This window comes from Neoarius graeffei, chromosome 19, assembly GCF_027579695.1.
Source record: "Neoarius graeffei isolate fNeoGra1 chromosome 19, fNeoGra1.pri, whole genome shotgun sequence".
Lineage (NCBI taxonomy): Eukaryota > Metazoa > Chordata > Actinopteri > Siluriformes > Ariidae > Neoarius > Neoarius graeffei.
The window spans coordinates 53566654-53594515 of record NC_083587.1 but is presented as its reverse complement, the minus strand read 5'-3'; the positions used below and the strand labels follow the sequence as shown (position 1 = coordinate 53594515).

Below are 27862 nucleotides of genomic sequence, written 5' to 3'. Positions count from 1 at the left end.
ATTATAAACTATAAAACTACACAAGGGCGGCACGGTGGTGTAGTGGTTAGCGCTGTCGCCTCACAGCAAGAAGGTCCGGGTTCGAGCCCCGTGGCCGGCGAGGGCCTTTCTGTGTGGAGTTTGCATGTTCTCCGTGTGGGTTTCCTCCGGGTGCTCCGGTTTCCCCCACAGTCCAAAGACATGCAGGTTAGGTTAACTGGTGACTCTAAATTGACCGTAGGTGTGAATGTGAGTGTGAATGGTTGTCTGTGTCTATGTGTCAGCCCTGTGATGACCTGGCGACTTGTCCAGGGTGTACCCCGCTTTCGCCCGTAGTCAGCTGGGATAGGCTCCAGCTTGCCTGCGACCCTGTAGAACAGGATAAAGCGGCTAGAGATAATGAGATGAGACATATTTCTATTTTAATTTAGCATCTCTTTCTGTTTCAGAGCCTAACCCGTGTGCGCATGCGCACCTCTCCTAACCGCCTCCTTGACCTGGTGAGCGCTTTGGGATGGAGGATGAATGCGCCGTTTTTTTTTTTGTATGCGCATGCGCGGATCTTCCTGTGCGCATGCGCGTCCTTCCTGTTCAGTTTGAAACTATGGCGGCGACGCAATGTTTATCAATAACAGAGCAGTGGATACGGCAGAGGTTAAACCTTCAGCACCAGTGTTTAGGTGAGTATGTTTTAGAATACGTTATAACTTTTGAATACGTCTCATAAATATTCTACAAAGACTTTCCGTAATAGAATGGCACTCATTTTATAAACTAATTTGAAGGTTTAGCATGTGATGCTAATTGTGATGTGTAAGTTACTTTTGTTATTTGCTCTCAGCCAGTGTGCGGTCAGTGCGCCTAGCAGGAACATATGAAACAGGAAAAATAGGCCATTTGGGAATTTCTCTGAAGAACTTTGTTTGTTTGAAAAGTCTGGACCTTTCTCATAACGCCCTCGTTACTGTAGAGGTGAGTTTTATCAGATTTAATGTCTTATTTAGTATTTAGTAAATGCCAAATGAATGGAGAGTGTGCTAGTCCCAATATACAAGAATAAGGGAGATGTACAGAGCTGCAGTAATTACAGAGGAATAAAATTGATGAGCCACACCATGAAGCTATGGGAAAGGCGAGATTGAGAAGAGAGGTAGCAATCTGTGAACAGCAGTACAGGTTTATGCCAAGGAAGAGCACGACCTGGAGAAGGCATACGATAGAGTGCCGAGAGATGAGTTATGGTATTGTATGAGAAAGAGTGGAGTGAATGAGAAGTATATCAGAGTGGTGCAAGACATGTATGAGAACAGTGAAACAGCAGTGAGGTGTGCAGTCGGAACGACTGAATGGTTCAAGGTGAAGGTGGGACTCCATCAAGGATCTGCTTTGAGTCCTTTCTTGTTTGCCATAGTGATGGATAGCTTGGCGGACGAAGTGAGGCAAGAGTCACCATGGAACATGATGTATGTCATGAAAGGAGGTTAAGTTGGGTTTGGAGAGATGGAGGGATGCATTGGAACGAAGAGGAATGAAGGTGAGCAGGAGTAAAACAGAATACATGTGCATCAATGAGAATGGGGATGAGAGTGTAGTGAAGATGCGAGGAGTAGACGGAAAGAAAGTTGGTGAATTCAAGTACCTGGGGTCAACTGTGCAGGAAAATAGGGGCTGCGATAGTGAGGTGAGAAAGAGAGAGAGAGTGCAGGCAGGGTGGAGCAGTTGGAGAAGGATTTCGGGAGTCATTTGTGATAGGAAAGTCCCAGCAAAAGTGAAAGGTAAGATGTATAAGACAGTAGTGAGACCAGCTGTGATGTATGGATTGGAGACTGTACCCTTAATGAAGAGACAGGAGGCGAAGTTGGAGGTGGCGGAGTTGAGGATGTTAAGGTTTGCGATGGGAGGTTGGACAGGATAAGGAACGAGCACATCAGAGGGACAGCACATGTGGAGAGCTTGGGAATTAAGCTAAGAGAGATGAGACTGAGATGGTATGGATGGGCACATCCTGAGAAGAAATGCAGAACATGTTGGAAGGAGAATGTTGAGGATGGAGCTGCCAGGCAAACGAAAACGAGGAAGGCCAAAGAGGAGATACATGGATGTGGTGAGAGAAGACATGAAAGTGGCAGGTGTGGTAGAGCAGGATGCGGAAGACAGGGAGCAACGGAGACGAAAGATCCGCGGTGGCGACCCCTAATCGGGAGCAGCCGAAAGATGATGATTTAGTATTTTTTCCCTCCTGAAGGAGGGGCTAAGTCAGGTTTTCTTGGGGCTTGTATTTTTATTTTATTTTTTTAAGGGAGATTGGCATAGGTAGGTTGGGGAGGTTTTATCTAACTTTAGAAGAAATATTATCACCCACACACATTCAAAGTTTATGACATCTTTATTACTGATTTTTTTTTTCTTCTTCTTCCACTTCAGGAAGTTCACTTCAGTTTCTGTCTCGTTGTTATTATTATTATTATTAAGTTGTTAACAGATAAGATATACTTTAATGATTCTTTGCAGGAAATTAGATTGTTACAGCAGCAAAGACACAATCAGTCCCACATGCACACACAGAGTCCATATTGTGTAAGCAGACATATTGCTAAAAAAAAAAAAGTGTATCGACAATGAGCATAAAAGTGCTGGCAGTATATCTAAGTCTAAAACAATGTCAATTTAATAAATAAATAGAGGGTTTAAAAACTAAGAACATGTGGATAAAAGGACAGAAGCAGTTATTGCACATTAAACAGTCTGATAGCAGTAGGCAGGAAAGACGTCCTGAGCCTCTCGGTCCTACAGTTTGGAAGGATGAACCTGTGACTGAAAGAGCTGTGTTGGAAGGCCCCAAGGGCACGGACAGGGTGAGTGTGATGATCAAGAATTGAGTTCAGTTTTGATAAAACTCTCTGCTCTGCCACCTGCTGGAGTTGGTCAAGTTTGAGACCTATGATGGAGCCAGCCTTCTTTGATTAATTTGTTAATAATGTTCTTGTCTGCTGAGCATGCCCCCTCATCCCAACATACAACTCTTTAAAAAAAAAAAAAAGACACTAGCTACAACTGTTTGATAAGTGCACAGGAGAGGCTTACAAATATTAAAAGATCGTAGTCTTCTTAGAAAGTACAGCCTGCTTTGTCCTTTCTTATATAAGGCATCCATATGGGTGGACCAGTCCAGCTTGTTGTCTAGCACAACTTCTAGATATCTGTAGCTGGAGACCTGCTTTATTTATTTATTTTACATTTATTTATGTATCATCAACACCCATACTGTCTCAGGAAACTGGGGCATGTGTCAATTGACTTAAATATCTCCATCCATCCATCATTTGTAACCGTTTATCCTGTGCAGGGTCACAGGCAAGCTGGAGCCTATCCCAGATGACTATGGGCGAGAGTTGGGGTACACCCTGGACAAGTCTGCAGGGCTGATACATAGAGACAAACAACCATTCACACACTCATTCGCACCTACGGTCAATTTAGAGCCACCAATTAGCCTAACCTGTATGTTTTTGGACTGGAAACCCATGCAGACACGGGCAGAACATGCAAACTCCATACAGAAAGTCCCCCATTGGCCACTGGGCTCGAACCCAGAACCTTCTTGCTGTGAGGCAACAGCGCTAACCACTACACTACTGTGCCGCCCCTAAATATCATCAGTTTAATACATATATCATTTCTCACTCGCACATCTCTCCTTTAGTACCCTAAAGACAAATTGTAAGCCACATTATTATATTACAGCATTCAAAATCCTAGATGACATCCTGTCTCACAAGACTATGATCACGGGCAATTCCACGAAATGGTCAACCCAAGGGGTGAAAATTCATTTTGTATATCTGGTGTTAAATTTGATTGGGTTATTATTAGTAATGATTGGTTCATTCAGTGCAGTCAGTATGTTTGTGCTGAACTCCTGTTGCATGACTGGTGGCCATTTTGAAATCGGCAGATCCAAGCACATACTTTAAACCCAAAACTAACAGACGCAAAGAAGCACTCAAACTGCTGTCAAAAGTCCTCTCCAGGTAAGTTAGACTGTGTTTTATATCAAATGGACCTTATTCTTTACATTTCCATGAAAAAATTGATTCCATTGAGTAATTATCACAGCTTTGGGGACTTTTAGATCTAATAAGTAGCTTTATTCACTGATTGATATTATGACTAAGAGAAAATTACCACATTTCATCTCTCTCTGTACATTAAATCATATGTAAATTTGGAAAGTGTTGCGTCAGTTACCAAGAATGTTGCGTCAGTTACTGTCCATTCCCTGATCTCAACCGTCAGTTCTAAATATTTTTCATAGTTTATTTCTTTCATTGTATACTATGGCATGTTAAAAGCAAAGTTGGAAAAAATGTTAATAAAATTGCAACAAGGGCGGCACGGTGGTGTAGTGGTTAGCGCTGTCACCTCACAGCAAGAAGGTCTGGGTTCAAGCCCCGTGGCCGGCGAGGGCCTTTCTGTGTGGAGTTTGGATGTTCTCCCCGTGTCCGCGTGGGTTTCCTCCGGGTGCTCCGGTTTCCCCCACAGTCCAAAGACATGCAGGTTAGGTTAACTGGTGACTCTAAATTGACCGTAGGTGTGAATGTGAGTGTGAATGGTTGTCTGTGTCTATGTATCAGCCCTGTGATGACCTGGCGACTTGTCCAGGGTGTACCCTGCCTTTCGCCCGTAGTCAGCTGGGATAGGCTCCAGCTTGCCTGCGACCCTGTAGAACAGGATAAAGCGGCTAGAGATGATGAGATGAAATGAAATTGCAACAAGTTTCGCAGAAATTGGCGTTTGTACTTGTGTTCACAGTTGTCGAATTCTCCAAGTTGTCAGTTACCAATGTTATCTGTATGCCACTAAATAAATTATTCATATCTGGGAAAAACTCTGTGTTGTCCAAGATGGCCTTTGGGCCTTAAAGAGCATATTCTGGACCAACTTCGGGTTTTTTTATATGAAAGTATGTCCCTTTACACACTCATCCAGAAGGGTAATTTTGCACAAGGCCATCTGTCTACAGCAGAAAAAAATAAAATAACAAAACGCGTCTGGAAAAATCCCAATGGAGTCTGGAGCCAGATTCGTGACATCACCTGCGGAAGCGCCAGCAGGCTGTGAAAGCTTTGCACGGTTTCAGTGCACAGCCTGTGTAGACCAAGCGCTCCCATTTCTCTCTCATTGTCCGGTCTTTTGGGAAACGATGAGTACTAATCCCATCAAGATTGGTGTTGCTACACCCTCCTACGATACATCTGTTAACCATTTTAATAATTACGTGATAACTTTGAAGAAATTTGCAGAAAACCACCAGGTCGTTTTCTCATAAACAAACCAGCGCTGATGTAGGATTCAGAAGGAGGCGTCCCGCAGATGACGTCACGAAAATCAATGTTTGCCAGGAAATCCAAATGCCAAGTTTTTTCAGAGGCGGACCAATTCGCCTCAAGTGGCTTGATTTCAATTGAATTGTTCTGGTATTGCGCAAGGTAAAAAAAAATTGCAGAGAATGCAGAATGTTACAGATATTTGACCAAAGTTTAATATAAAATCGGAGAATTACATTGATCTTGCTCCTGAATTTACCCGTGATATGCACTTTAAGTCATCGTACATTTGTTTGAGTTTGCTCTTTCTATAATAGCCGCACAGTTTAATTTTAAACCCTCTGAATGTTGTCAGTTACCCGTGGAATTGCCCTCATATTTATGTCTTCTAAGTTTCTCTCGAACTCAAATACCATTTCCTCCAATGAATCCAGGCTCAGTTGACTGCAGCAGCTCATTTGTGGTGTCTGGACAATACACATTTATGTTGACCTTAATATTGCATGGCAAAACAAATAAAAAAACTATTTTATCCCTATATATAACTAATATGTCAAAGGCTGGCTATGGTACGGTAGGCTGGCTGGTTCTGAATAAGCTACATGTAGCATTAAAACATATGATTAAATGGTGTCAGGGCAACTACTGGTGTCTGCATGAACACACATTGTTGTTGACCTGTGAAACAAACTTGGTCAGGACAAATAGACCATCGCTGTAGATATTCATTAAACTACTTGAACTTTAGAGCTCGTTTGGCACACTAATTCATACAGACCCTATGCTGTAAATTCAACATAACCAGGCTACATGGAGCGGTTTTCGTGCATCAACGTAATTCAATAGGTTACACTGTTGATGCATTCTATATATACAACCACGGTCGATGATTTGATTGATTTACCATCTGTTTTCATCTTGAAAACTCCAGTAGTGGTTGGTTTTTTTTTTTTTTTTTGAAGTCGTCTTCTGACAGGTTCTGAATGTTGTTCTGTTGGTTGTTACCAAAATTTTGAATGCGCACTGTACAGCACTCAATTATGCCCCCCTCCATCTTTGGATGCTGCAAGTCAAGTTCTGATTTGTTTCAGCCAGTTGTTTAATATCTTTCTTACTTCTATTGGGGGGGCGGCACGGTGGTGTAGTGGTTAGCGCTGTCGCCTCACAGAAGGTCCGGGTTCGAGCCCCGTGGCCGACGAGGGCCTTTCTGTGTGGAGTTTACATGTTGTCCGCGTGGGTTTCCTCCGGGTGCTCCGGTTTCCCCCACAGTCCAAAGACATGCAGGTTAGGTTAACTGGTGACTCTAAATTGAGCGTAGGTGTGAATGTGAGTGTGAATGGTTGTCTGTGTCTATGTGTCAGCCCTGTGATGACCTGGCGACTTGTCCAGGGTGTACCCTGCCTTTTGCCCGTAGTCAGCTGGGATAGGCTCCAGCTTGCCTGCGACCCTGTAGAACAGGATAAAGCGGCTAGAGATAATCACTACGTTTACATGCACATAGAGAGAATCGAATTTCTGCCGTTGCTCGACTGAAATCGAAGTTCAAAATGCCATGTATACACCTTAATTCGGCTGAAATTGAACCGAACTTGATTTCTCGGAATCGAGCTACACGACCTAGTTTATGCGATTTCTGCCGAGCTATTTTGCGCATGTATACCCTATCGAGCTAGTTGTCGAGCTACTTCCGGAAGTGACGAGTGACGAGACCACAAGCGGGAAACACAACAGCCTCGGTCGGCATGACAACGAATCATGACAACGGCATGAATCTTTTCTTTTTGTGACATTGTTTGCACTGTTAAAATTTAGCTCACTTACTGTATCACCAAATACATCTGTACAGCTGTTGCATAGCTGTGAATTGTGTACATAAACAAGTCATTGTATTTGTGTGTGTGTGTGTATATATATATATATATATATATATATATATATATATATATATATATATATATGTGTGTCCAACATTTGAAGAATGTCAATAAAAACAAAACAATTGAACTTTTTGTGTGTTTATTAAGACATAAGTTAAATTGTAAGCAAAAAAAAATATTTTTTTGTAAGCAAAAAATGGACTTTAGAAAAATATTATTGTGCAAAATAAGTTGTCTTACAAAACAGTGGTCTGCGCCGGACAGTTTGTAGCCATAGTCTGTTAGAGCAAGCCTAACAGCTTGAACACGGAACTGCTAGTGTTGCCAGATTGGGGGTTTTAAGTGCATTTTAGCGGATTTGAACATGTTTTGGGCTGGAAAATGTCAGCAGTATCTGGCAACACTATGCTGCTCTTCATGACGACAACCGGAAGTGTACCAACACGATGGGGCGTGTAGCGCCACGTGTGGCTGGGGTGCACAATGCACCTTGCACAATAGCCCGATTTCACTTGTGCATTTAGGATTGGATTTCTCTGGCACCCCTGCTGGGACCCTTTGCTCGATTACCAACAGCAGCTCGATTTGGACGTGCATGTAAACGTACTGAATGAGATGAGACTTCTATTGAGGGTGGAAATACCCAGGCCTATAGCCCCGAGTGATGGAGCCTAACGACGCCACTGGAGTTGTGTATTTTACATTTACAGAAGGAGTTTCCAGTGTCTTTGCTTTGTATCATCGGAAACACTCCAGTATGAATGACTTTATGCTTTCTGGTTACTCTGTAACATGACGAGCTACATTTGTTTTGTCTTATTAACTTCAAAAGAGGACAATAACCGATGCTAGTGATGGAATGACTGTTTAAGCACTTTCTGCTATAAAGTAAGTGATAACAGGAACTAGCTTTCCTTGCAGATGTTCCACAGCATTAAAGAAGACCTATATTATTATACCCCTCTTCCACAGTTCCTCGAGGTCTTAATGAAATCTCCGTGACATGCTTTGGTCAAAATACCATAAGGATAAAACCCCACAGCTTCCTTCTCACCCTGTTCAAAATGGCCGATTTGAGCACCTGTTCCTTTAAATGATAATGAGCCGTTGATCGCCACAGCCTTCATATTACATCAGCCAATCGTGTCACACTTTCCTCATGAATATTCATTTCCAAAGGCAGTTCTCAACCATGATTGGAGATACTCAGATGAGGGGATGGGATAATTCCCACTCACGAGCTCCACTTGTGAGATAAAAAGGGGAGACGAATCTGAACAGCTTGTTGAAGCTCATTTTTTGTAAAATAAAAGCCCAAAAGAAACTGACTGGAAGTTTGTGGGTCGGTAGGCACTCCAGATACCCACATGTATGTAGACATACACTTAAAGGAGATACGCAGAACCATGGCCTCACTTTTTGTTTATAAATGCCTTGAGACCTCAAGAATGGCACAGGAATAGTTTTAAGCGTTAACAATAAACCTAATATAGTAATTTTTACGATTAAAGTGATTCATATACGTAGCGGTCTGAGTGAATGACCTTGACGTCCGTAACGTCACAGCAGGAAGTCTATCGGTCTCATCGCCATTTCTGCTATACTAAAACACAGAGCTGACTGCAACTCCGAGCCTCCATTTTGAGCTACTTTATCGCCATGCCACGTAGATGTGTTGCTGGCTGGTGCAGCAACACGACAGAAGGTGGATTTACGTTGCATTCATGGCCCAAGAATGTTCAAACTGCAAAGATTTGGATGCGTTTTGCGAGAAGTTCATGGGCACATTGGGCGCCTATGAAGTGATCTCTCCTCTGCTCTGCACATTTTACTGAAGACTCGTACGAGACCTCTGATCTGTTAAGGAGTGTTGGCTATAACACAAGTATTGAAAGAGAGTGCAGTACCAACAATTAAACGAAAAGGGAGGTACCTGTAAGTTCAGTTGCACCAGTTCTCCCGGAGTGTGAGCTGAGGATTGTTGCTAAAACCCGAAACGGGACATATTATTGCTCGGGCAGTGACCTCCCTGCGGTTGTTGCTAAATTTGCTTCAGGATGTGATCGTCTCAATTCAACTGATTATTTAATTAGTCTTTTACGTTTTATCAGTGAAAATGTATGCATGTACATGTGTGTTGCATAAGTTATAACGCCTTTTTATAATGTTTTTTAATGAGAGTCAACCCACAATCAATGAAGTTGAATCAGTCTTAAGCCATATTCGCACGGGATAAGTATTACCTGTGGACCTCTGGTAATTCGGAATAATTACAGAGAATGTCTGAGTTCTTAGTCCCGTGCGAATGCGCCATGTCCGTAATTTGCCAAGTAATATTTCCGCCACGAATTACCTACTGTGTTTCGGCAAAACACAGACGTCCAGTGGTAATACAAGTCCCGTGTGAATGCGCATGTCTGTGTTTGTAATTATTAAATGCGCGTCTCTTGTACTTTTCTGGAGTGAACAATAGAGGATACGGGCGAAATTTTGATAAACAACATTTCAGGGGCAAGTGGTAGTAGGCCTATCCCGTATTTGAACCAGATAAGCAGAAACAGCTCCAAGAAGAACTCCAAGAAGAAAGCACGAAGAATCTTCAACTGGATGGCTTGTGTGGCAGCATATGGTAAGGAGCCACGCTAACCCCCATGACACAGCAATACGAAGATCTCATCTCATCTCATTATCTCTAGCCGCTTTATCCTGTTCTACAGGGTCGCAGGCAAGCTGGAGCCTATCCCAGTTGACTACGGGCGAAAGGCGGGGTACACCCTGGACAAGTCGCCAGGTCATCACAGGGCTCAATACGAAGATATTTTGGTTAACGGAGGGAAGACAAATGTTCGTTTAGCAAAATACCCGGCTATGTGTAAACAGCGCCATAAACTGCCTGTTCACTTACATTGTCATCTCGAGACTGTTTTCATTTGCAGTGACCCCGCCTTCTCATTTTGAGAGCATGGAGCAAACATACTGCATCCCTATCATATGCGTTTCCCCTCTCTTAATTTGGATACAGTGCTATTCTTATGCCTACTGTGTTTTCATCCTACCTTATTAATGCACCATTAATGTACTACAGTAATATGTTGGCACTTCCAACATGCTACAACTGTATTGATTGTCACAATCCGGTCACAATGTCTGTAAATTCAGTGAATTACAGACTTTTGCTTATCCCGTCCGAATGCGCCACACAATAACACAGAGGTGCAGGGGTAATTGCGAATTACCAGAGGTCCATAGGTAATACTTATCCCGTGCGAATTGTACATTAGTTGAGCAAGTCGGTAACGGTATTTCTTACTTTCACCAGAAATTTTTATTTATATGACTTTGGTCTATAGCTGTCAAAGGCCTCAGACTTAAAGCCGGTTCCTGCTGTGATGTCACGCACTCGGCTGGCTGGCTCAGCTTGAATGCCAACTTTGTGGTCGATTTTTAACTCTCAAAAATATATATATTTTTTTAAATTCCCATTTATGCAGCATACAAGAATCAAGGATGGAGATACTATCCACTCAGAAATGTATTTAAAAATTAAAGGTTCTGTGTATCTCCTTTAAATTTTTCATAATATGTCTCCTTTAAATTCCATTTAAATAAACTGTGTAAATGATTAACACTTGTCATTCAATAATAAAATTAACCATTGTACTTGGCAACATTTTGTGTAAAAAGGGAAATAAAACACTTTTTTTCTGGGACGTACTGGTCCCAATATAATCAACTTTGGGTCACTTCAGTAACTCCTTGTTGGGTTTCATAACACTACTGGCCCTTTTCCACCAATATAAACGAGTTGCTAGTTCTGGGCTTATGCTAATGCCTGTTTGGAGTTGGTTCAACTTGTGAACCTTCGAAGAACTGATTTGCTTTTCCACTGGTCCGAGACCCACCATAGTCATTTCATTACATCACTATGTATGTATCTACTTTCCCAGCAACACTAGCACCAAGAATAACAAAAGACGACCATTGGATTAGGCAGACTAGATGTTGCACTAGCTCTGTGGTTTTTTTAAAAATGGTGGTCACAATTTTAGTTGTACTTGTGGTTCATGATAATCCTGCCCCCAGCCCCTGACATAAGCAGTTCTTGGTTCTAGACCAGCAAATTATTGGTGCCACTCTTGAACCAGTTTTCCTGGCTGAGAGCCAGTTCTTTGGCTGTCAAAACATGAAGAACTGGTATGTGGTTCCAAACCGGCCATCAAACTGATTAGTGGGCGGCATATCTCCCATTAGTGGGTGGCACGGTGGTGTAGTGGTTAGCACGGTCGCCTCACAGCCAGAAGGTTCCGGGTTCAAACCCAGTGGCCGGCGAGGGCCTTTCTGTGTGGAGTTTGCATGTTCTCCCTGTGTCTGCGTGGGTTTCCTCCGGGTGCCCCGGTTTCCCCCACAATCCAAAAGACATGCAGTTAGGTTGATGTGGGGCGGCCTTGGACTGAGGTGTCCTTGAGCAAGGTACCGAACCCCTGACTGCTCTCTGGGCGCTCTGCTGTGGCTGCCCACTGCTCTGGGTGTGTGTGTGTGTGTGTGTGTGTGTGTGTGTGTTCGTTCACTGCTTCAGATGGGTTAAATGCAGAGGATGAATTTCACAGTGCTTGAAAGTGTGCATGTGACAAAGGTTTCGTCTTCTCATTGTTGATTATTGTATTTTCCTACAACAGCGTGTCCCATCATGGACAATCTCTTCCCTTTTTTTTTCTCAGCAGGCATCATGATTTTTAACTATTTTAACCAAAGATAATTTTGTACTGTGTGGAATTTTAATTCCTTTTCTATTTTGTTTTCCAGGGAATTCTGCATTTAACGTTGCTTGAGAACTTGAATCTGTATTACAACAGGATCTCCTCTCTTCAGGACGTCCAGTCTTTAGGCAGCCTTCAAAATCTAAAGGAGTTGGATCTGAGACTGAACCCTGTTGTTCAGAAAGATCCCTATTACCGCCTATACTTAGTCCAGGCAATCTCCAAGCTTCGTAAACTCGGTACGTTTGTTACCTCAGTACACTAGACACTAGCGTTGATCTTGGATACGTGTAAGTGCACGGTTTTTATGTTCTTATCTTGACAGACGACTCTGTTGTGAGAGACAGAGAGAGAAAAGCAGCTCTCATGCACTTCTCTGCAGAGTCGGGATTCGAGTCCAGTCAGAAATCTCCACTTTCTACAATGGATATAAAGAACAGGTTTTTCTTTAATAAGAAAATATATTTTATATTTTCAATTACTAGTGGTGTAGAGATTGACTGACTAATCAAAATATTACATCCGTACAGATTCAGAACAGGGTTTATTCAGCTTGATAAGTTGTTTTAAAGTCCATTTTTACACATGCAGCTCTTTATTACTGGTATATTATTATGAAAGAGGCGTGGCTTCTATGCCTGTCTAAATGGTATTGTCTGGAACCACTGGCTAACTATTTTTTTTATATATGCTATATGTTGTATCATTCTATCCATATTCACTGGATATGAGCAATTACGCGCTCTGATTGGCTACTCTACTACTAGGCTATCAGCTCATATACCGTGAGTAGAGAAGAACAAAATGGCGGAGCGTGTTGCTGAACCAACCGAGGATGAAATAAAATATCTACTCGAAAACAAAACCCCAAAAAATACAAAAAGAAAAGCAACAAAATATGGAATGAAAGTATTTTATGGTAAGAACGTAACTCCCCCCCCCCCCCCCCCCCCCGAATTATTATTATTATTATTATAGCATTTTTCATAAATTGCTACTGTCATTTTGCTGGTTTGTTTATGTTCAACTTTTAAGCATTAAAATTTGAAATTTTTTTCAGACTGGTTCAAAAGCTCAAAGAAGTTTGAAAATTACATGACTGAAATGTCCAAGGAAGAATTAAATAAATGTCTAAAGCTATTCTATACCTTGGCAAGATGGCACTTTCTTTATTTATCGAATTTGCAAAAAATAAAAATGCTCCGTTTCTCAAAATCCAATGAATGTGGATAGAATAAGCCAGTTATTCCACTCAGTCTCATCGTACATGGCTTATTGAGGTATTTCACCTGACGTCACAGGGTCACGTGACGCCCCGGTGTCCGCCATTTTGAAGGTCAAGCTAGCTAATGTCAACAACATAGTAGCTGGTATGTTACTGTAGCAATGTTTACGTTCAGTCATTTGGATGACTGTTAAAACCTTTCAGTCTCAAGTTTTTCCTTTACTGTATTTACTAGTTTACTGTAATTATGATCCGGCAGCTATTTACACCGGATCCAGTGTAAATAGCTGCCGGAGCGCGCTCCGGCTTGCTCCCCCTCAAATTAAGCAGCGCGCTCCGTCTTGCTCCCCCTCAAATTAAGCAGCGCGCTCCGGCTTGCTCCCCCTCAAATTAAGCAGCGCGCTCCGGCTTGCTCCCCCTCAAATTAAGCAGCGCGCTCCGGCTTGCTCCCGGAGTGCGCTGCTTAATTTGAGGGGGAGCAAGCCGGAGCACACTCCGGCAGCTATTTACACTGGATCCGGTGTAAATAGCTGCCGGATCATAATTACAGTAAACTAGTAAATACAGTAAAGGAAAAACTTGAGACTGAAAGGTTTTAACAGTCATCCAAATGACTGAACGTAAACATTGCTACAGTAACATACTAGCTACTATGTTGTTGACATTAGCTAGTGCTAACAGCTAGCTGCTAGTACACTGCTACAACACAGACACCGACCCTAATAATACAGTTCTTGGTCATTGCCTGGTAACAGCAAATTTATAACGGGCCATGTCTCAACAGACTAAGAAGTTATTTCAATGACATTTAATAACATTTTGTTTATCCTGAGGACCGAAAGTAAATGAAAATGTGAACAAACCTTAGCTGTAATCAGATGGCGACCACCGGCTCCAGGGACGACCCGCTGATGTAGGCATGTTATTCAGCCTGACACAAAATATTTGTAGGCATCCAAACTCTTGTACGCTTTCAGATCAATACCTGTGTATGGCGATGGGTTTTTAACGACATGGGTATACAGATCATGTGGGCCGAAGTCAGGTAAAGACGAGGGCTTCGTGTACTTCCGTACGTCAGTGAACAATCCTGGTGGAAGCAGGTAAACGTCGTTCTCTAAGCCTGCTAACCTCAATTTTTGCAAATACCTCTCCCTCTGCTCGCCCTGTAAATGCCTTACGTCGCTGGATAGTGAAGGTGTTTTCTGCATCTCGCTCCTTTTTCTTTTATGTTTTTCGTTTGTCGCCTTCCTCGCATTCAGACTGATTCGAGCCGTGACGTCCAAAATGGCAGCCTAACGATGCATCACATGACTTGGTCATGTGGGTGAAAAACCTCAATAGCCAACTCGGTGCTACGCGCCTCGTCGGCTATCAGCTCATATACGACTTGATTTCGTGGAATAATTAATTGTTGTATTATCTCAGAAACAGACACCCTTAATTCAAAATCTTGAGCTACAAAGTAGCAGAAAAAGTAAAACCATATAAGCGACCTATAACTTTTTTTCCCCCCACAGGAGCAGCAATTCTCGGATTGCTTCAGCGAACAAGATGATGTCAAAGCTCATGCTTCGAGAAGGTAATGAGGAAACGGTGCTGGATCCCAACTTTGATGGGAACAGGAACATATTGACTCAAGATGCTCCCACTGAAGAGAACAGCAAACCAGAGTCCACTCGTTTACGAGGTAGACGAAATCAGTTGGTGAAAATGCTCACTTTGCTAATAACGAAAGAATAGTGAGCTGTTATCACACACGTCTAATCCATTGTTCATTGTTAGTTCTAGTTTTGCTGATCCCCCCCCCCCCATATTAAATTATATATTTATTAACCTGTACATTTGGGGCACCTTTGCTTCTTTTCAACAACTCCAGCAGAAATTTGGCTTACCACAGACTCATTTTTTCAGATATCTTCAGATTAGGAATTATGTCAAAACACATCTTCCTAATTTTGAGGTGGTAGGGCCAGATACTTTGGAGATCTCCATGAAAATATCTGCCAATTCTCGTTTCATAATCTCTCCGCTATATCACACACTGCTGAGTATGGACCAACCCAGAACGAGCACTTTAAAGGACAAATGGGAAACAGAGCTTGGAATTCCAATACCTCCGTATGTGTGGGAGGAGTGTTTAGAATACATACATGAATGTTCCATTAATACTCGACATCGCTTGATACAATTCAAAATGTTTGATGTTGTCCTGTAGGTCTTGTATTTTACATCCTATTTACAGTGTATTGCAGTTATTTTTATTGTTTATTTTTATTGTGCCTTTATTATTGTTCTCATCAGGATTAGTTTTGTCATCTGTGTATGTATGGGCATTTCCTTGCAGTTTGTTTATGTGTAAGTTTTTCTTAAAAGAAACATGTGAATGTCAGTCGAAGTACCTTGTGGAAAGAAACGTTTCACAATAAACATATTTGAAAACAACAAATTATATATTTATTATATAATATTATTTTGATATTTTCCACTCTTTTTCAGAAAATCCGTCTGAAATTCTAAATTTACTCCGAGATTATGATTCAGGATTATTGTCTTCACAGAAACAGGTGTGTATCATTTTGAATTTTATGATTAATGAAATTTGGTGTTTTTAATAATTCAAGTCATTAAAGTGATTTAATTGTTCAATCCTCCATTTAGGAATTTCAATCCAAACTTAGGAAATGTCATCAAGCTGGTGAGCGTAATTTATACCCTGTTTAAAAGTCTGTGGGTCCACAAGAGGGCGCCATATCTCTTCCTCAGTTAGAACACACTTGGCTCTTTTAGCACCTCAAAATATTGGCTCAGTGCAAATTACACTTTCTTCCTTATAGTTTGTGTTTGGAACATTGGAACTAAAACGGATCAAGTTGTACATGTACAGTTTCTTCACTGTAAATAAATAAATGTTAATTGGTACTTTTTCAACCATCAGAGACTCGCCATGCTGTCGGACTGCAGCCCTCGAAAGATGCGCCCAGGGTTACCTTTGTTGAACCGTCTTTAAAAAGATGCACTTCTGGTAACCTCACGCCTATCAGCACACGGGCGGAAGGTTATTTCACGCCACATCCCGGGAAAAAAAATGCTTCATCGCAAGGTATTTACGTTCGGGATTGAAATGGTTTGTATTAGTCGTTAAAATGTGAATGATATTTTAATAATTTGGCAATTAGTAGATATTTTAAGAGATCTGGATGACCGAAAACCTTCATGTTGGTCGTTATAGCAAAAGCTCCTTTCAGTCCTTGTGACGTTGGCGTTTTTCTGAGCCTCGAAAAGCCGAAAAACTACCTGCATCTGTTTTTGTAGCTCGACTCTTGGTGATGCAGTTTTATATTTATTATACACGGGACATGTTTCTAAAGTGTTTTCAGACGTGTCATGCACAGTATCCATTTTGTACAGTATTTCGATCCTCAAGAGCTGTCAAGTCCATGTACTCTTTATTTTACTTAAAGGGGAACAGAGGGCAATATATAGAGTAAATATAACAATAAAACACACATTAACGAACCTTATTCAAGACTTACAAAAGTTTTTTGTTCTAAGGTTGGAAAGTTATAGTGTTTTGAAAGTAGCTCGAGCAAACTATTTCCGCAGTTTGAACAGCCCGCCATGATATTCATTTTATCCAATCAGAATGCACGTTCATTTTCTCTGCGTAACACTCATGACGTATGTATGTGCCCAGTTGTGTTGGCTCATTGAGGTTGGGACTAGCACGTGTGAATCGGAAAGTAGGATGAATTGTAAGTGATCGGCTACACAATGCCACAGTGTGTTGCTTTCGGGTGTAATAACAGGACCGATGGAAAGCATAACGATCCTCCAGACGTGTCTTTTGCGGGATCTCTTCGTATGATTCGACAGAGCTGTTGCTTTCACTTGATGCGCCCGACGCCATGATTACACGCTTCTCTCCTAGTGCAGTGGGTAGGGCTGACGTCACGGTCTTTTAAAAATGGCGACTCTTGTGCCGTTTAGCGTACCGACTATTATATTTACAATTACCAAGATATTTCGTTGTTTTCTAGTATATAAATTTGATAGAATACTTAAGAATACGTTACTTTGTCACATCAGCAACTGTATATATTATATTTGGTACCCCTTTAACGGGCGGCACGGTGGTGTAGTGGTTAGCGCTGTCGCCTCACAGCAAGAAGGTCCGGGTTCGAGCCCCGTGGCCGGCGAGGGCCTTTCTGTGTGGAGTTTGCATGTTCTCCCCGTGTCCGTGTGGGTTTCCTCCGGGTGTTCCGGTTTCCCCCACAGTCCAAAGACATGCAGGTTAGGTTAACTGGTGACTCTAAATTGACCGTAGGTGTGAATGTGAGTGTGAATGGTTGTCTGTGTCTATGTGTCAGCCCTGTGATGACCTGGCGACTTGTCCAGGGTGTACCCCGCCTTTCACCCGTAGTCAGCTGGGATAGGCTCCAGCTTGCCTGCGACCCTGTAGAAGGATAAAGCGGCTAGAGATAATGAGATGAGATGAGATGAGACCCCTTTAACGTCATAATCTGTACAGAAGTGGACAGTAACGAAGTACATTTACTTGAGTATCTGTACTTTTTTTTTGGAAACTTACGACTTTAACTTCACTACATTTGAAAGACAAATATCGTACTTTTCACTCCACTACATTTCTATCAAGGTCCTCGTTACTCGTTACTATGAAGCGGCTTTGAAAGTGGATGTTTTTTGTTTTCTTTTCTAAAACGTGATGGTTTTTTCGCAGGTGACACTGAGACAGCTGATCAGTAATCACTAGGGTCACGTCACGTCCATAGACTGTATAAATCAAGTTCAGTGATTTCTCCGCAGCATTATTTAACACGATCAGGTGATGGCAGAATAGAAGGAGGCGGTTCTTCTGGGGAATGCACGCACTCATGGCTTTACCTAGAACCCATGTTTCAGTTTTCTGAAAGGATTAAAGATTCGTTTCGTTTTAAATGTTTGCTTTGTTTGCCGAAAACGAACCACATCACGGCCTACAAAAACTCGCCATCCAACCTGCGGAAGCATATCGAGGTATAAACGTTTTATTCCAAGAGAAAGCTTGCAACGAAGTTGTGTGTGCTTTTAGAGCTAGCGATAACGTCGCAATAGCTATGCAGTCTGGTTAGTCAAATGACTTTCTATGGATTTGCCCGCCAAGTTGCCATCGCCTTGTCCACGGCTAACGTTAACACATAGCTAGTTAACTTGGACACTGTTAGTTAGCATGTAAAAACAGAGTTACGCTAACATGAATAATGTTAACTTATCCGAAGTCCTTTCAGAAATATGTTTTAGCATAATCTTGCCAAATAAACAATGTAGAAACGTTTATTTTCAAGTAGCGTTAGCTACCCAATATGATTTCGAGTGTGAAAAGAGTTTGCTAGCATGTCAGGTGGCATTTCACTGACTAGCTAGCTTAACGTTAAACCACCATGATGGCACAGCATGCGTTCATTTTGTGAATTCACATTTCTGTCTTTGGTAACGGCATTAGGTTTTGTAAGCGTTGTGGCAATAATACAACGATGCGTTGACAGAAAATGTACTTTTAATACTTGAGTATTTTTAAAAGCAAGTACTTCAGTATGAATGTGTGAATGGTTGTTTGTCTCGGTGTGTCAGCCCTGCGATGACCTGGCGACTTGTCCAGGGTGTACCTCACCTCTCGCCCATGGTTGGCTGGGATAGGCTCCAGCTTGCCTGCGACCCTGTAGGACAGGATAAGCGGCTACAGATGATGGATGGATGGATGGATACTTCAGTACTTAAGTAAAAATTTGACTGGACAACTTTCACTTGTATCAGAGTAACATTTGACCAGCAGGATCTGTACTTTGACTTAAGTAATGAAGTTGGGTACTTTGTCCACCTCTGAATCTGTACCATAATGAATGATACTTATGGGTAATCAGAAAAGGCAAATATGTAGTTTATTCATGTCGTTTTCAAGTGAACATTATTGTGAATACAATTTGCCCAACGTCATAAGTCCACATCTGCCACTAAAAAAGCATGTTAGTGTTGGTTTACAAAAAGTGTCACTTTTTTTTTTTAAAGATTTTTTTTGGGCTTTTTTCACCCCCATTGGATAGGACAGTGCAGAGACAGGAAACGAGGGGGAGAGAGAGACGGGGAGGGACTGGGAAACGACCCCGGGTCCCCTGGACCCACGGCACAGCGCCTTATCCACCTGAGCCACGACGCCCCCAAAAAAAGTGTCACGTTAAGGTGGATTGGGTGGACAGTTAGTTGGTGTATGCATATTTGTGGTATCCAGCGTGACGACCTTTCCAAGTTACACTGCTCTAGTATAAAACTGTTGTGTAGTAGTGTACGATGTTCCAGGCTTGTAGTACTTGAGTCCAACTTGTGCCCTAATTTTAAGGACCCGTGACTTGACTCGGACTCGCGTATTAACTGCATTCGGACTCGTAAATTGAAGACGAGGACTTGGATTTTTTTTTCTTTATTTTTTGTAACATGCCGCCATAATAATTTGGCATAAGATATTTATATCTGTACTAATTTCATGCAAGAGTGTCACACCTGTGCGCCTTGGTGCATGCATCAGATAAACTCTCGGGCGCACTCTGGGCAGTGCGCGCGCCAAGCGGACTCTCGTGCGTGCACCGTATACGACTCACACCTGCACAGGATTAAGGTGTAATCAGCGCGCCTTGATTCTGCCGAGTCTACGATAGCCTGTTTGTGCCTTGTTCGACCTATCGCCTGTTTTACGATTTTGCCTGCCGTTCTGGATTGTTTACCGTCTTCACTTGTATTAATCAGGGTTCCCACGCGTCCTGGAAAACCTGAAAATTTAGAGCATCATTTTCCAGTCATGGAAATGATCTGGAAATTGATAGAAATGGCCAAATGTCCTGGAAATAAATTTTCTTGTCCTGGAATTTTTATTTCTGTGTTTTCGCTTTTTAATTTTTCTGTTTGAAACAGCTCGCTGGTCGTAGTCGAGATATGAGGACAGCTGAGCTCCATTGTAGCTCGATCTGCTGCACTATAGGGGGTGTTCACACGGCAACTTTTACTCCGGTGTAGCACCGGGGCTGCCCCGGTAGAGCGTTCACACGGTACAAAGTTATACCGGTGTAGCCCCTGAAAGCTGCTTAAACCGGTGCAAATCTAACCCTGCTCGGGAGGTGGTTTAAGAAATTTACTCCGGCGTAAATGCTAGTTTGCGGGGCAGCACCGATATAAAATGGGACGTCTGAACGCTACAGGGGTAGACTCGCTACGCGTGAGGAGAGTTGATTACATACGGGCATTGCATAATTTGCATCCTGGTATTTTGCGCTTCCAAAATGGCGAATATCAACAACAACAGAACTGCGTGTCTTCCAGTGTTGCCAGATTGGGCGGTTTTAAGTGCATTTTGGCGGATTTGAACATATTTTGGGCTGGAAAACATCAGCAACATCTGGCAAAACTGGTGTCTTCATCCACGTTGTTTTCCCGGCGCTTGGTGATGCCATGACAACCGGGAAAAGGAAGTACATTTTCACGCATGCGCATATTTAATTTCCGCATTATTACTATCGCAAATGATAGTAATAATGATAGGAAATGATAGTAATAAAAGGAAATGATATCAAAACTTTATTACTATCAAAGGAAATGATAGTAATAAAGTTTTTGCTACTATTGCATGGTCGCAGAAACTGCCGTGTGACTGCAAGTGGGGCTGCACCGGTGCTAACACGCTTCTCTCTAGTAAGCAGGGTTGTGACGTGTGAACGCTCCACAAAATTTACACCGGTGTAAGATATATCGCAACAAAATACATCGGTGCAGCATCGATGCAAATATGTGCCGTGTGAACACCCTAAGTGTCTCCACCTGTTGCCTATACTGAGACGTGTATAAGCAATTTACATTTGAGTTTTGACCCTCTGAGGTTGCTCTAGCTTGTCATGACAGGAGAACAAGGGAATAAAAAAGTTTAAAACAGCACGTAACAAAAAGAGGCCAAACAACTGCATTATACAATTTGCATCGATGTTGCCTTTATGCATATCAGACACTACGTCCCTGCATATTAAAAAAGAAATTAAAATGGTTTTAAGCCTGCAACTAAAGTGCATGACTGTATGACCAAATCCTGTCATGAATTACCTAAAAAAGCTCCTGGAAAATGATTCCTTAAAAAGAGTGGGAACCCTGATTAATGAACACACCTTCTGCACTTACATCCGTCTCCCAACCATCTCTGACAGAATACTTCACACTCCCTGATAAAGAGAAGCACATTCACCTGTTCATACGTCATGTTCAGGAACAGATTAATGTTAACGTCGCTAAAACAGCCACCGTCAAATGGTGCGGTTGGAGTCTTGTTCTCGGACTCGACTCGAAATTTTCTTTAACGACTTTGACTTGAACACCGGGGACTCGGACTCGAGGTTTAGTGATTCGACTACAACACTGCTATGTTCCAATGAAATATATATTTTTGCAAGTTCACATGAGCCAAATGAAACGAGTCTTATGGTGGATAATTAATGATGACCACTCTCTTAAAGGAGATGATCAGCTAGCCTGTTTGTTAAAAGATTACTCTGAGAGGAAACTGCACCCTCCTAGACTAACATACCGAAGCTCTGATGATGGAGACCCAGAAGGATATTCATGTGCACCGGAGAGAGCCAGAAAACCCTGTAAGGTGAGCAAGAATTCATTAACCAAGCATGTTTATGAGCAATGCTTTTAGAAGGTCTTGGGTTTAAGCGTGATCCACCATCACTGCAAGAAATGGCCTTTCAAAAATAAGAAATAAAAGATTAAAACAAAGCATATTTGCTTGAATCAGGTGAAAAAAAAAAAATCTGCCAATGGAACTAGTCAAATTTGACTTGGTCAGATTTCTTAAAGTAAGATGAAAAATCTAACCTGTTTTTAGATGAAATAATTCCAAAATAAGATTGGGGAACTTATTATGCGAGCTCTGATTAACTCAAAATAATCAAAATAGTTCTTATAACAAGATCGTACTTCTTACATTTAGCCATTCAAGTCATTTTTATTTATTTCATTTTAAGGGTATTTCACTTAAATTCATGACAGTCTTAGCAGTAAAAACTGAATTTAAGATAAATATACTAATATTAGGATTAAATTCTACAACTAAGCATTGCTAGCTTAAAAGATTCTCCTTTTGTGACCTGTAATTAGTAAAATACTCTAGATATGAGACCAGAGACTATCTTGAATCAAGTTGACGACACGTGTAGCATTGCAACAAGTTTTTGTTTTTGTTTTTTTTTTCCCCCATTTCAACATTCAAACATTAAAACATCTCTTAAGATTCCACTTCCCCAAGACCTCAGGCACCAAAAAAATAAATAAAAATAAAGTCTACGCATTTTGACTTGCAGTGCTTACACAACGCCAAAGCAATAATGCATTTTGGGGGCACCGACTATTGAAATGTATGAATTGTAATGAAAGATTCAAAGATTTCAGTAAAGCTCATTTATTCCCAAAACAAGCATACTTTTTTTTTCTTGAAACAAGATGAACCGCATTTGACAAATGTCCAAAATGTACTTACTTGTTTTAAAAAAACCTTGTTTTATTTTCAAAGGTCCTCCAAATAAGACTTTTTCAAGACATTTTTTCTATACAAGATTTTCAAGATGGACTGTCTAAAAACTAGCCTTTCTAGCTAAATGAGGTTTTGCTTGTCGGGCAATTATGTCTTTTATAATAAGGGTGGCTAGATGTTTTGACTTGAAAATAGACAAATAAACTTCCTAAGATTTTTATTTTTTGCAGTGATGTTATAAACGTTTAATGCCAACCAGGATTACAATAAGGCGTTGCTCGGTTAACAAGTAACACTTGTGTTCAGGGGGCATATAGGAAACCGATGGAGTTGCTCCTCAGTTTGGTGGACGAATACTGGTCTGGTGAGCTGAAGGATCACAGCAGTAAGCACTTTTTCAGTGAGTGAAAATCCTCCATATGGTGTTTATACCTGCAGCAATGCACACACACATTAATAGCTCATGTATGCGCTCTGTATTATGGGTGTCGTCTTCTGAGATTATATGATGTACCCAGTGTGTGTTGGATATATGATACATTTATGTTAACAGCCAGTGACTTAATATGATATAAGATAAATTTATTTATCTTTTAAGAGTTATTCCACGAAATCGAGTCGTACATGAGCTGATAGCCGACGAGGCACGTAGCAACGAGTCAACTTTAAGCCATGTACGAGGAGATTGAGTGGAATAACTGTTTTTTTTATTCTATCCGAATTCACTGGATTTTGAGAAATTAGCAAATTTGATAAATAACTTTATCCAAAACGTCCGACAAAATCATTTCTGCTTAGAATGTAAACAAACCGGTGAAATGACAGTAGCAGTTTGTGAAAAATGCTATAATAATTCTTGAAAAAAAAAAAAAGATATGTTCTTACCGGGCGGCACGGTGGTGGAGTGGTTAGCGCTGTCGCCTCACAGCAAGAAGGTCCGGGTTCGAGCCCCGTGGCCAGCGAGGGCCTTTCTGTGCAGAGTTTGCATGTTCTCCCCGTGGGTTTCCTCCGGGTGCTCCGGTTTCCCCCACAGTCCAAAGACATGCAGGTTAGGTTAACTGGTGACTCTAAATTGACCGTAGGTGTGAATGTGAGTGTGAATGGTTGTCTGTGTCTATGTGTCAGCCCTGTGATGACCTGGCGACTTGTCCAGGGTGTACCCCGCCTTTCACCCGTAGTCAGCTGGGATAGGCTCCAGCTTGCCTGCGACCCTGTAGAACGGGATAAAGCAGCTAGAGATAATGAGATGAGACGTTCTTACTGTGAAAATTTTTCATTCCTTTTTTTGGGGGGGGGTTTCAAGTAGTTTTGTCTTCGGTTGGTTCAGCAACAGGCTCTGCCATTTTCTTCTTCTTTAGGATTTTTTGGCGGTTGGCAAACCAACTTAATGGTGGGGTGGAAAATATATTCTTTTAGCTATTTCTGTGTCTTTTTAAATACTTGATGATAAAGTGATTATCTGACTTGATGCGCTCTGCCAATTTGTTTTTCTCTACTCATGGTATATGAGCTGATTTGCCTAGCAGTAGAGTAGCCAATCGGAGCGTGACATTGCTCATATCCAGGGAATGTGGATGGGGGAAAAAATGATAAATATATACAGTGGTGCTTGAAAGTTTGTGAACCCTTTAGGATTTTCTACATTTCTGCATAAATATGACCTAAAACATCATCAGATTTTCACACAAGTCCTAAAAGTGGATAAAAAGAGAACCCAGTTAAACAAATGAGACAAAAATATTATACTTGGTCATTTATTTATTGAGGAAAATGATCCAATATTACATATCTGTGAGTGGCAAAAGTATGTGAACCTTTGCTTTCAGTATCTGGTGTGACCCCCTTCTGCAGCAATAACTGCAACTAAACATTTCCGGTAACTGTTGATCAGTCCTGCACACCGACTTGAAGAATTTTAGCCCATTCCTCCATACAGAACAGCTTCAACTCTGGGATGTTGGTGGGTTTCCTCACATGAACTGCTCGCTTCAGGTCCTTCCACAACATTTCGATTGGATTAAGGCCAGGACTTTGACTTGGCCATTCCAAAACATTCACTTTATTCTTCTTTAACCATTCTTTGGTGGAACGACTTGTGTGCTTAGGGTCGTTGTCTTGCTGCATGACCCACCTTCTCTTGAGATTCAGTTCATGGACAGATGTCCTGACATTTTCCTTTAGAATTCACTGGTATAATTCAGAATTCATTGTTCCATCAATGATGGCAAGCCGTCCTGGCCCAGATGCAGCAAAACAGGCCCAAACCATGATACTACCACCACCACCATGTTTCACAGATGGGATAAGGTTCTTATGCTGCAATGCAGTGTTTTCCTTTCTCCAAACATAACGCTTCTCATTTCAACCAAAAAGTTCTATTTTGGTCTCATCCGTCCACAAAACATTTTTCCAATAGCCTTCTGGTTTGTCCACATGATCTTTAGTAAACTGCAGATGAGCAGCAATGTTCTCTTTGGAGAGCAGTGGCTTTCTCCTTGTAACCCTGTCATGCACACCATTGTTGTTCAGTGTTCTCCTGATGGTGGACTTATGAACATTAGCCAATGTGAGAGAGGCCTTCAGTTGCTTAGAAGTTACCCTGGGGTCCTTTGTGACCTCGCCGACTATTACACGCCTTGCTCTTGGAGTGATCTTTGTTGGTCGACCACTCCTGGGGAGGGTAACAATGGTCTTCAATTTCCTCCATTTGTACACAATCTGTCTGACTGTGGATTGGTGGAGTCCAAACTCTTTAGAGATGTTTTTGTAACCTTTGCCAGCCTGATGAGCATCAACAAGGCTTTTTCTGAGGTCCTCAGAAATCTCCTTTGTTCGTGCCATGATACACTTCCACAAACATGTGTTGTGAAGATCAGACTTTGATAGATCCCTGTTCTTTAAATAAAACAGGGTGCCCACTCACACCTGATTGCCATCCCAGTGATTGAAAACACCTGACTCTTATTTCACCTTCAAATTAACTGCTAATCCCAGAGGTTCACATACTTTTGTCACTCACAGATATGTAATATTGGATCATTTTCCTCAATAAATAAATGACCAAGTGTAATATTTTTGTCTCATTTGTTTAACTGGGTTCTCTTTATCTACTTTTAGGACTTGTGTGAAAATCTGATGATGTTTTAGGTTATATTTATGCAGAAACATGGAAAATTCTAAAGGGTTCACAAACTTTCAAGCACCACTGTATCAGTATAATTCTTTGCTTTTTCAGTGCACAAAGTTTGTAAAGCAGTATGCGTGTGTTCTTCCCTAAAGCCAACCATTGCCTAAAGCTGGCTCATGAACCAGGAGGTTCAGTTTCAACCAGACCTGAGTTGCCATGGATCATGAATCTTTTTGAAAAAGAAAATTGCAGCAGAAGTTTGTTTTGGAGTAGAGACAGCACAGCTTTGAAATTCTGACTGCTGCTTTAAGCTGTAAATGTTGTTCATGTTTGAGTACTTTATGTAGAACAATTGTGCGCACTCATAGAGATCCATTGTATCTCCTATACCGGCACTTTTTTTTTTTTTCCCTGTTAGTGAAAATGCGATGTACATTCAAGTGATGGCGGTACATCTTGGGATACATTGCACGTGCTGCTGTGAAACTGTTGCAGTTTGGAGCCATTTAAGACAAAGTGATGCGCATACACTACCGTTCAAAAGTTTGGGGTCACCCAGACAGTTTTGTGTTTTCCATGAAAAGTCACACTTTTATTTACCACCATAAGTTGTAAAACGAATAGAAAATATAGTCAAGACATTTTTCTGGCCATTTTGAGCATTTAATCGACCCCACAAATGTGATGCTCCAGAAACTCAATCTGCTCAAAGGAAGGTCAGTTTTATAGCTTCTCTAAAGAGCTCAACTGTTTTCAGCTGTGCTAACATGATTGTACAAGGGTTTTCTAATCATCCATTAGCCTTCTGAGGCAATGAGCAAACACATTGTACCATTAGAACACTGGAGTGAGAGTTGCTGGAAATGGGCCTCTATACACCTATGGAGATATTGCACCAAAAACCAGACATTTGCAGCTAGAATAGTCATTTAGCACATTAGCAATGTATAGAGTGGATTTCTGATTAGTTTAAAGTGATCTTCATTGAAAAGAACAGTGCTTTTCTTTCAAAAATAAGGAAATTCCAAAGTGACCCCAAACTTTTGAACGGTAGTGTATATAGTGTTTGTGTGGTTTGTTTGCTCGCCCCGCATGTAGTGCACGCTGTGCGGATCCTCTGCATGATGGAACAGGAGGTTGCTAACGGCGAAAGCGAGATGACCGCTCTGAGAGAGAAGATCCAAACACTGAACGACCAGCTGGACGGACGGACGCGAGAACATCAGTCAGAGATGCGGAGGCTTTCCGAGCAGCTAAAGCAGGCACACGGCAGCATCGTAAGTCTGTGCCAGTAGTCCAAATCAGTCAGAAGGAATCCTATTGAAGATGATTCAGAATCGATTCGAAGCGTTCTGAAAAATGAGCATTTCCATTTCATGATGCTTTGGAACAGGTCTAAATCGTGTGTCTCTGTATCTCTCTTGAACAGGAGCACCTTGATCAGGAGTTGAGGAGTGTTTTGGAGGAGAACGTGTCTTTGCAGAAACAGCTGATCAGATTAGAGCAGCAGCTCCTCTCTGATAAGCTAAGGGAAATGCCAGAGACACAACGTTGAGGTGATTTTAGAAACCATGATAAGTTCAGCCAGTTACTCAGAACATGCTTATCTTCTACAGATCAGAACGAGAAGCTTCTCGTAAAAGCATGTCCTTTTGAAAATTCCCTAAAATATGTATTAGTCTTTATTTCTGTCAGACTGTCTGTCTCTTTGATGGCTTAGTCATGCCAGAATAGCAGGAAGGGTTTTGACTCCTTGGTTTTATGAAATTCATGTGAACCCTGTCTTTTGTCATGCGCAGATCCAATTAAATGACTTCATTCACACTTGGACAAAATTACACCCTGTATACGTTGTTTCTATCGGACAAGGCCTAAAGTGGAATTGCACGCAAAATACAGAAGCAAGCAAATAATCTCTTACTGTAAAGTCATTTAGGGGTGATTAATTCATTAGGAACAAACATGTTATAAAATTATACAGCTTTTTTTTTTTTTTTTTTTT

General features: G+C 41.5%; 1 protein-coding gene across 3 annotated transcripts in view; it reads left to right on the top strand.

Annotated features, from left to right (window-relative positions):
• The first annotated feature begins 553 nt into the window (after positions 1–553).
• Positions 554–27862, top strand: part of cep72 (centrosomal protein 72) — a 32419-nt gene continuing 5110 nt past the window's right edge. Inside the window, exons 1-12 of one of the 3 annotated variants that reach the window (XM_060900299.1) lie at positions 554–659; positions 821–951; positions 11987–12179; positions 12266–12380; positions 14686–14855; positions 15665–15732; positions 15827–15863; positions 16104–16268; positions 21712–21851; positions 23040–23133; positions 26959–27137; positions 27290–27416. In XM_060900299.1, the coding sequence (XP_060756282.1) occupies positions 554–659; positions 821–951; positions 11987–12179; positions 12266–12380; positions 14686–14855; positions 15665–15732; positions 15827–15863; positions 16104–16268; positions 21712–21851; positions 23040–23133; positions 26959–27137; positions 27290–27415 (1524 nt within the window). In that variant the 3' untranslated portion in view covers position 27416. Of the gene's footprint in view, positions 660–820; positions 952–11986; positions 12180–12265; positions 12381–14685; positions 14856–15664; positions 15733–15826; positions 15864–16103; positions 16269–21711; positions 21852–23039; positions 23134–26958; positions 27138–27289; positions 27699–27862 lie in introns of those variants that run through there. The other 2 variants (XM_060900298.1, XM_060900300.1) reach the window with 2 other exon arrangements.